General features: G+C 43.7%; 1 protein-coding gene across 3 annotated transcripts in view; it reads right to left on the bottom strand.

Annotated features, from left to right (window-relative positions):
- Positions 1-6,957: 6,957 nt before the first annotated feature.
- The window catches only part of SLC6A1 (solute carrier family 6 member 1), a 58,166-nt gene continuing 54,372 nt past the window's right edge, over positions 6,958-10,751 (bottom strand). For all 3 annotated transcript variants that reach the window (XM_018084872.2, XM_029964660.1, XM_018084871.2), the window contains exon 15: positions 6,958-9,379. In XM_018084872.2, coding sequence (XP_017940361.1) covers positions 9,275-9,379 — 105 coding nt within the window. In that variant the 3' untranslated portion in view covers positions 6,958-9,274. The remainder of the gene's footprint in view (positions 9,380-10,751) is intronic.

The raw sequence follows: 10,751 nt of genomic DNA, 5'->3' as shown, positions 1-10,751 counted from the left end.
ATTTTCCTGGAGTCAAATCTAAAAACAGATAGTGGGTTTAATTCCTGGCCCACAGTGAATGTTAATTTTAAGTGAGGGTGTGTTTTTAAGGTGAGTTTTCATGTGGAATTTGGTGCTTCCCTCCTGCTCAGTACCTGGCTGATGGGACTGGAATGGAAATTAATTTGCAACAGAGGAGCATTCAGCAAATAACTGAGCTGGAGGAAGAGCTGTTGCCCAGGATGTTGTCTGCAGCTGTGTGTTGCACAACTGGAGCTTTTCAGTCCTGCTGAGCTGCTCATCTGAATGCTCCATGACATGCCTCAAATCAACAAAGGACATAAAGCTTTGGAAAGGTTTCCTCAGAGGACACTGCTTGGGCAGCCCAGCAGCACATCTCAGACTAGAAAAGCACCACTGCACCCAGTCAGAACTGGTTGTCCTGGCTCTTGTGAGAAGATGCTGAATTCTCCAGAGTGCTATAAAGGAGCTGTAGATGAAGAGGTGGATTGTAATTTGGTTTGAGATTGTAGATTTGGGCTGGGAGTTAACCAGCATAACAGGGAGGTCATCCAGCTCTGAGCCTTCAGGTTAGCACACCTCACAGAAACATGTGAGGAATTACTGGGAGCTTGTGAGGAACAACTTGCAGCACAGGCTCATGCAGTTAAAACATCACCTATACAAGTCCTCACACAGCCAGGGATGTCACCGTGCCATGGGAATGGACAGGTCACTGCCATATTGTGGATTTGGACCTGTTATTCATAGCAGAAACAAATGGATACATAGAGATTGGTCAATGAATCTTTTGCCCTGCCTTGAAAACCAAGGTAAAACACAAACTGCTGCTCGTGGCTTTGTGTTCTTGCAGTGTTCAAAGGAATGGAGTCTTGGCCTAGCCAAGATCCTCAGGCTTCTCCACTGATGGAGGGAAATAAGGATAAGCTGCACTGAGCAGATACAGACCCTGTAGGAACTAAAAGTGGTTGTAGAGTTAAGATATGTAAGACTAATTGAGCTCTAATGCAGTCATACAACTCGCAGTTTGTTTCTCTTTAAAATCCATGAGGATGTTGCCAGGGCCAGTGAAGGCAGCACAGAGGTCTGAACAAGGTCTGAACGAGGTCAGTTTAAAGGGGGAAGGTTGTCCACTTGGTCTGAGCTGAGACTGCTCATCTCACTGCATCAAAGGGACAAGCTTCTGCCCTGCTTGGACAGGCTGCCACCCGGCTCTCCAGCACATGCACTTGTTAGGGATTTTAAGGAAAATGAATTATTCTCCTCTTTTGTCTCCCTTTGCATACATCAGCCCCTAAAAAAATATCCCTGGCTCGTTTGAAGACTTAGCCAGTTTTGTCATTTGTACTTGCATTGACAAAATGCTGGTCTGTGCAGAGTTTCAGAGGAACATTGTTCTGACAGCCCATTGAGTTTTACATTTCCAAACTTTCCTGGTTAATGTACCGTGGGCTGTGTGGCCTTCTGCCTCCTCCTCTCACTCCCTGTGCTGACTGCAGGGTCCCTGGAGCTGCTGGCTGCTGGCACACGTGCCCTGGGACCGCTCCCTGCAGCTGGGAGCACCCAGCACAGGAAAGGGCTCAGGTTATTTTTGACTCCACTTCGCCAGAGGAATTCTGATTATGGCAGAACACAGGGTCAGAGAGGGAAAAGTGGCCTTTGCAGAAGTGGTGGTGCTGAAAAAGAGACAATGAAAAGGTGGCTGGGCCAGGGCACACGATGGTGAGCTCCTGGTGCAGAGCTTGTTCCAAAGGGACAGTGCTTTGAGAGCAGAGTGGTGCCATAGCATTCTCTCATATGCATCTTTATATAATATAAGCTGCTAATGAGGCTACTCCTATAGCAATAAATTATCTCGGAAAATTTGCAGTTGTTTCTTGAAAAGCCAGCAACAAATAAAAATAAACCCATCTACTAGTCCCAGTTTCATAATCTTTGAGGAGCTGATTTTCATAAGGCAAAGAAATTCAAACCAGAACACTGAAATACAAAATAAACATGCCAGAAACCCCTGGGCAAGCCTGTGATTAGAAAAGGAGAAGAATGAGTCGAGAACACAACATATGATAAAATATTGAATGTTAAGTAATAGAGTATGTAAAGAAGGAAGAAAAAAACTTTTCTGAGCATGTATGGAGGTAAGCTTTTTGTGAAAATGAGAATCTTAAATGCAACACGTGCATAGTGTTTCATGTTGACAATTTTAGAACTTTGACTGGTGAAACTGAGCACAATTCCCCTTCTTCCAGAGCAGAGCTCAGGACACTGGTCCCTTGATGTTCTCTAAACTTGTTTTATTATACCATTTTCTTCTAAGCTTGCATTTTATTATTTAATTCCAGACATTACAAGTCTATGTCTTTTTTCACCTCGAAACCTCAAACAGTGGTCCCACAAAATAGTGCTTTAGGGTAATAAAGAGAGTAAGTAATGATGGTAAGTCTTGTGAGGAGCAGATGAGGGAGCTGGGGATGTTTAGTCTGGAGAAAAGGAGGCTCAGAGGGGACCTTCTCACTCTCTGCATCACCCTGACTGAAGGGTGGAGCTGGGGGAGGTGTCAGGATCTGCTCTCAAGGAACAAGTGACAGGACAAGACAACACAAGCACAAGCCATTATGCCATGAATGTTTGCTGCTGAGGCCATACCCCAGGTGGTTATTCTGTACATTAATAGCAGAAGTGAAACAACACAAATAACACAATAATTCCCTGATGAGCACAATCAGAGTCCAGCTGTTTCTCTGTGCCTACTGCTGGCCCCTCAGTTATCCCCCTGCAGACCTCACCCACAAGGAAGTTATAATGGTGACAACTGAGTCGTGCAAGAACAGATCCTCCTTCTCCGCCTTGTTCCCAGCTTGCACTTCCTTATTTCAGATGGGCTGTTGGACCTGATGGATCCCTGGGGGCAGCTGCTGGAAGCTCAGTGTCTTCAGTGGCAAGTGGGCTGGAATGAGGGACTTATCTCCTCTAAGTAGCGTGCTTGGATTGAGGCAGAGCGGTTTTTAACCCAAAATCCAAGTCTAACTTTGTAGTTTTGAAGCAGATCCTGACAGGCAGGCTCTGTCACGATACAGCAGGAGGAATCAGGCTGGGAAAGGTCACCCTCATCCCCCCAGTCTGAGGCTGGGTCTGGGGAAAGAGCAGCAGTAAAGGTCGTGTGCTGCTGCTGTGTGACAGCTGGTAAAGAGCAGGTTAAAAATCACCCAACTCTGTCACTTTTAGGCAAAATTAGTTGCCTACAGTGTGAGTTGGTGTTTCTCTCCATAGTTTTGATAAATTATTTTGGTCATTCATTCAGTGAAGTATTTGTAATGCAGTGCAGTGAACTGAAATGACCTAGAAATAATTCCCTAACACAACCTGACGTTCTGGTTTATATTCAGGGAGAGATGTGTTCTTTTACTCATAGGATATCTCCCTCAAAACGCCCCTCAGTCATTCCAGCATAGCTGGTTCCATTCCTGCAATACCAGACAGCTTTATATCCACAAGACAATATTTAGTGGCTTCCTGCTTCAGAACTTGAGTACGTTGGGACAGAAATTCTGTCTGTGGGACGCTGCCCAGAGGTGCAGCCCTGGCAGCGGGGACTACAGCTGTTTTTCAGGAATCAGCCCTGGCACACGGGATCCTGAGGCACAGCCAGGCTCTGCTGCAGTGTGCTGATGCCCTGAGCAGGGGCAGAGGGCCTGGCTGTAGGTAATTACTGTGTGTGGGGATGGCTTTTCATCCACAGGGAGCACTGGGATGCAAAGACAGCTGTGTGTTTGCATGTGCTGTGGCCAGTAAATGACAGTGCCAGAGGGGTCTGGAAAACCTTTTTCTAGGACTAAAACTAGCCTCTTAGGCTTTTTTCTTTTTTTTCCATGTTAAATATTTTTAGACATTCCCAGGTTGCTTTGGAATAATTAAAATGAACAGCAATTGTATGATGTAAGGGAATAAGGCAGCGACTTGTTCCATTCAGTTTTATTTCTTTTCTAGCACCAGTTTGGTGAAGTGTAGAGGAAACTCCAGACTCCATTTAATGTGGACATTTCGTTCTATTTTCTACCCACTGTTACTTTGTTTGTAATCACCTCTCAGCTACTTATAGCCAAAAGGCACGTCAGGCAGCTATTCCAATCTGACTAAAGCACCATTGCTAGCAAAACACATTAGTTTTTGTCCCTGTGACAGTGCCTGCTCCATCCTGTCCTTCTCTTAGGCACTGTTGGACACATTTAGCACCAGCATGTACTTATGACTCACAAATAACTCACAGAATTACTTCAGCCTGTTTGATATTCAAAAATAATAACTTTACCACTGAGTTTAACATGAGAACATTTACAGACTTGCAGAAAAAATGATCAGCTATTATGTTGCAAAGTCTTTGAGTCACAGATTCACAGGCTGGTTTGGGTTGGAAGGGACATTAAAGCCCATTCCATTCCAATCCTGTGCCATGGGCAGGGACACCTTCCACTAGCCCAGGTTGCTCCAAGCCCTGTCCAACCTGGCCTTGGACATTCCCAGGGATGGGGCAGCCACAGCTTCTCTGGGCAACCTGTGCCAGGGCCTCCCCACCCTCACAGGGAAGGATTTCTTCCTAACATCTGATCTAGACCTGCACCCTGCCAGTGAAAAGCCAATCCCTGTGTCCTGTCACTCCAGGCTCTTGTAAACATTTTAAGTTTTCTCCCACCAATACATACTTATTTAAAACAGGGGCAAATCCTGAATGAATGCACTGGTGTAGTGTGGTCAGAAGGATAGAATAAATCACAGCAACACAGCTCTAAAAATTAATTGGATTTCTGGGACAGCAGAGGAAAATTGCCCATTGTCCATAAATTTTCAGCAGGAAAGAGTGGTGGAGTTATTGACTGGTCTCAATATGCAGAGGCAGGAATGAGAAGTGGCAATACTTACATCAGCTTCTTAAGAAGACCGAGCTCTGTAGAGGGGCTAATATAATCGGGTTTTTTATCCCCTTTAATTACCTTTTTTCTCTGATTGATTGATTGAATCTCACAGGAAAAAGAGAGAAGGCAGATTTAGACCGAGAAAAAACCAGGAAAAATTGTATGTGGGTTAAAACCCTCCCTCCCACTCTTTCTTCTCAGTTTTATTTTAAACATCCTGAGCAGTGTGAGAAGCTGAGAAAGAAGAGCGAGGGGGGGAGTAAGAAGTCCCTTTGGAATCTAAAGCCTGGTGCCTTCCTTCCTGCTCTGACGAGCAGGAGTGAAACTGGGTAATTGTGGTGCTTTGGCAGAGTCACAAACCCCGGCTCGCAGCTGCTGCAGCTCACACTCGGCTTTGAGTTGATCCTTTCAGGTTCCTGGGAAAGGAGGATTTTGCGTTGCTGCTCCCTCACCATGCCTGGTGTAGGTGCTCCTATGTAGCTGTGCACTGGCTCACGGACTCCTCTTCATTGGAACGAAGTGAATTCATCCCCAGGGGGAAGGGACCGAGACGGGAATGTCCAAATTCTTTAGCGCAGCCCCTTTTTGCTGCTCCCTGCTGGGCTCAGCGGAGCTGCCAGGCGAGGTTATGCCCATGGAGGGATGTTGGCAGGCAGGAGCTGCTGCCCTGTGCTCACTGCCAGGCCGGGAGCTCGCCTGCACAGCCCTGCCTTTGGGTGGCATCCCCCAAGAACCAGCCAGTAGTGGGAACTGAGCAATTGTAATAGTTAATTGTAATGCCATTGTGGCCTGAGCAGAACAAAACAGAAATAATCAGGCTTAAAACAAACAAACAAAAAAACCCCAAAGCAACACAATGTTATTTTAGAATAAAAGCACATGTAGCTGAACTAATACTCCTGACGAGCAAGGACATAGATTTCTCTCAGGGCATCCTGCAGTCCTGTAGGGGAGAAGTGACCTTATTTGCATTTTTCTTGTTGAGTTGCTGTTGGGATTTCTGCAACGTGGCAAGAGAAAATTCCTCCAGGAGAACACGGAAATATCACGGCACTAACACAACATCCTTCCTGCTCCTCAGCCCCCCGTTGCCCCCTGCCCACCCATCACTAAGCACGGCCCCCTGCTCTCGGCTGCAGCCCTCGGCTTTTCCCTTGCGGCAGGGCACGGCCACAGGACCCAGTGCCCGGGGGTTAAACATGAAACACAGCTCACATTTCCCCCTGCACTTCAAAAGCATGGAAGCTGCTCCATCCCCCATTTCCAGAACAACGTCTGGCCTCCCCTCCCTGCTGCTGCCCTTCCTCCCCAGCCTGCTTTGGAGCTCTGCCCTCGCCGTGTGCTCCAGCACCAAAGTGCTCCTTTCTAAGGTCAGCAGTTTGGAACTGAAGCCTATGTATGATTTCAGACGCCTCTATCGGGAGTGTTCTCAATTCTAATCAAGTTCTCTAAATTGCTCAGGCTCTTCCCCAGCATGCAGTCCTGCTCCAATTCTGCAGTGAGATAATTAAATTCCGAGCCCAGGAGCAGCCAATCCCTCCACAGCATCACACGGGCGCAGCTCTGCATCTTCTCACCCTGCCAGGACAGGGAGCCAGGTTTCTGGGGGATTTTTTTTGTAGCAGTGGATCATCTGTCTGTGGAGTATCCAGGTGCTGCTTCATCAGCCTGGGATGGCTCCGAGGTCAGGGACATCAGGTGCTGCAGCTCACACCCCAAAGCATCCGCACAAGTGCACTTGAGGAATGGTCATTTCAAAATCCAGGTTTTTTATCCCTGGTCTGCCATCTTCCCGCGGGAGAATTAAAGCAGCAGGATGCCAGGAAGGGCTATTAACTGTCACCTTTTAAGCTCCCTGCATAATGTATGCACATACTAATTACAGCATAGAAATAGCATGGATTAATTATATGCATTACAAGTGGGATACAGCATTTTGATATTTAAAGGATATTTATATATATATATATATGACACATTTGGAACTTGCTTCGCAGAAAATTAACATACTTTGGGTTTGTGTAATGAAAGACTGCAAAATTCTGAGTTTAATGTATAATATAACCTTTATTCTTTTTCCTCTAAACTCTTGGAAACTTACATAACAATCGTGCTTTAATTATGACACCGTTTATAGACATTTAAAATGCATCTTAATTTATAAATATTTTACATTTGGTCCATAGAACAGGTTGCAATTTACTAAATAATACTGTACTCTTTTAAACAGGCTCTGTATATATTTTTGAATATGTATATATTACATATATATTTTTATATAGAGATAGATTTGCCTGGTGTTGGATATTTCCTTATTGCAAAAAGCATATATGATCATACAATAATCTTTCTTTTTCAGGGCAAGTACTACAAAAAAGATACAGCTATTCACAGTTTACACACAGTAGTTCTACAACACTAGTTTGTGCTATGTGATACGTTTGTACAGCTTTTTGCTAAAGAGCAGGTCTGTCAAACATCTGTCATAATTGTTTACAATCAAACATTAAATACTGCATTTTTCTTAGAACAACATGGGACTTGATTACATTAAACAATAAAGAGAAAGTTTGAATTTTTATCCTTAGTCTAATGAAATTCACAATTATGATGTGCATGTATCATGTGTAATGTTTGTGTAGAATGTACACAAACCCCGAAGACTTACAGGATGTTTGCATCTCAGCTATGGCCTTTTAGGATGTAGCTTAGATCTCGTAGTATTTTACAGTTGATCTATGAAACAGTTTAGAATCTACTGAACATACTCAGAAATTTTATGATGTAGTTTGAAATACATGTGTATTATATATATATATTATTTCTACATAATGTGCTTGACATTCTGAGAATAATACCTTATTGCAAGAACATGTTTGTCACCTTCAGACGAAAACAACAAAAAAACCCAACATTCACAGGTAACATGTTTTTTTTTTTCACGTAGTAGTTCTACATAAATTGTGCTATCTAACATTGTACGGTGCACAAAAAGTTGCTGAAAAGCATGTTTCATTGCACAGTTCTGTCACAGTCATTTACAATCAAACATCAGCTACTGCACTCTCCATAATCCTCCGTGCCTGTCATATAGCTGCCAAATGAGAGATGCCATACGGGGCCAACGCTGCATTCCCCACACAGGGAAAAATTCCAGGGGCTGGCCGGGCTTTCCTGGCTGTGTGGCAAATGCAGAGGGAGCCCAGAGCGGGATTGCATCGCATGGAAATAGCTGTGCCTTGTGCCTTCCCCACCACCAAGTCACGTGGAAATCAAAATGGAGCTGCTCCCAAAGTGCTAACCCATCCAGATTCTGTGTTTTGCTCATTAGGAACTGTTAAAAGTCCTTAAAAAAAGAACATCTGAGACTGGAATCCTAAATTAGAACTTACTTCGATCTTTAAGCCATTGTTTTGGTTTCTTTTTGGTGACAATGCAATAATAGTAGGATAATAATAACATCATAATAATAGCTCAAGCACTCTGAGCTTCTGTTGCAAATCCTTTGCATTTTACTCCTGGGAATCTCTAAGAGCTCTTGGATATTACTTTGCTAAAAAAGTTAAAATTCATATTTATGCCTCTAACATCTGCGATTCACGTGTTTATTCACAAAGATACCTTCTTTTTATAAGAAACAGTATGTGTATTTTTAAAGAAGTTTATGACCTTATCTGAAAGTCACCTGAAAGGCAGAGTACAGCCAGTGAGCAGCCTGGGCTGTACTGCCACAGACAGCTCAATTTACACTAGGAATGTTTATAAAGGCTGTGGCTGCTGTTCATTGAAGGAAGTCTCTTCCCCCCCAAATGGCCTCAGCTGGAACAAATTTTAAGGGCAGATTTTTTCACTGGAAATCACTTGTTTACAAAATACTTCATTCTTTTTTGTACAAAACAACCCAAACTTAATTTTACTCCTGCAAAGTCGGAAATAACAGTCTTGGGATTCAGCGGTAAGAAACAGTGATAAACTACTAAAAATCAGCAGCACAAAACTTCAAATAGTCGTGCTAAAAGGTAGATTAAAAAGGTCTTGGCACATCAATTTACAAATTCCAAGGTATGCAACTATTATTGTGAACGGATAAAAACATTAACAGTCTGTGGATTGCCGGAGAACACAAAAACACTGTCAACATCTGAGCTCGCATGATGGCTGGATCATACCCTTGGTGATTCCCTTAGAGTGGAGATGACCTTGTTGCTTTTTTTTCTCTTTTTTTTTTTAATTTTTTTATATATATTTTTTTTTTTTGCCACTAGAGGTAGGTAATTATATTCTCAGACATAATTTTGTGGTCATATTCAACCATATTTTTTTGTTTTTCTGGAGTAGGAGTGGTACTTTTACAATATAGAAGTTTAGATGTAGGCTTCTTTGTTAGCAGAGTTGCTCTGTTGTGCCTGGTCTGGCCCATTTTCAGGGTGAGTGATGTCTTCACTTGGCTGAATCATCACTTGGATACGCTGTTTAAAGGACAACAATAAATGTGAGGCAGCCAAAAAACTGTTTCTGAGTTTGCTTTTTTTTTTTTAATTATTTTTAAAGACAATCCTAAACACTTTCTCTGAGGCATTAGAACTAGAATTGCAACTGCCTGTCTAAGCCATAGCACCAAGCCACACCTACTGGACAGAGGCTTAGCTCTGTTCTCAGTGTGACAGCAGGAGCTGAAAGACCCCGTGCAAAATGTTGGGTGCCAGCAGGCATTAACAAGGGGGCTTTCCTAGGGAAAAGAAATGAGGAGAGACTGCAGGGGGACCAGTTTAGATCCTCAGAGCCTGTCACTGGTGCAGGTCCCTCCCATTACCTGCAACCTGGTTGGTTGTCAGTGCTTTCAAAAACAAGACCTTAATCCACAGCAATACTGAGATGAGGAACTTTTACCAAATTCTTACACAGTTCTGCCCAAACAGCAGCTGTATTTTAGAGCAACAATTCTCCCTTTGCACATAAATGTTTTTGTAAGACGTAAGGAGAGATATTCAAAACGTAGGAGTTAAGAACCTAGAAATTTTTTGTAGACCTCTTTGAAGCCTGAGTCTTTTAAAATTTGCTGAAGACAAATATTTGGATGAAGGTCTGAGGATTTCATGAGGCATTACACGTCAATTCTGCTAAAGATCATCTGGCCCTTTGCAAAGATGGCTCTGTCAGCTGACTCCAGAATTTTCCAGAGACACTGACAAACTCATTGTGACACTGTTTGGCTCCCACAAGCACAGAGGCAGAGATGGAAGCTTCAGCAGTTGGGTTGAAGAAGGGGCTGTTAGGCACAGCACGAGCTCGAGAGGGAAAAATGAGGGTGCACCCAGATTAGAAAAAATTAGATATGGTGATTGTAGGTGGTTACTGAACAGTGTGTGGGTCAGTAACCTTATCAACAGTTCCCAGTCCTTTAGCAGCACACCTCTGAGGACCTTAAAACTGACTTAAGCCTCTCTTACATGAGAAGTGTCATCTCCTTGCAAAAATTGGAATAAGGAGTCAGGGAGAGGCTGAGAGCACAGTTCAACGAGAAAAGGGCTTCTAGTGTTCTTCATGAAGTAATCATTCACAGAAATCCCTTACATGAAGACTAAAGGGAAGTGCTCCCAAGATTTTTCGTGTCCCTCCTGCCTGCTGCAGCAGAGCAAGGTGTAACTCAGGACAGGTGCAGTGCAGAGCAGGAGCTCAAGTCTTTGATCACATTACAGGGAGATGCCAAACAGGGTCACTGAGCAGACAGTCAAAACAAGAGTTACGTGGATTAGTCCTAAGAGTTTGATTCCAGTTCCCCAGAGCATCCCCTGCCCTGATTCATGACAGTATGCCTTGCATTAATTAGGACACATTTAC

This window comes from Manacus vitellinus, unplaced genomic scaffold (genome assembly GCF_001715985.3).
Source record: "Manacus vitellinus isolate BGI_N305 unplaced genomic scaffold, ASM171598v3 scaffold_77_pilon, whole genome shotgun sequence".
Classification (NCBI taxonomy): Eukaryota; Metazoa; Chordata; class Aves; order Passeriformes; family Pipridae; genus Manacus; species Manacus vitellinus.
Note: the sequence above shows the minus strand (reverse complement) of the source record. Positions and strands in the feature narration are given on the sequence as shown.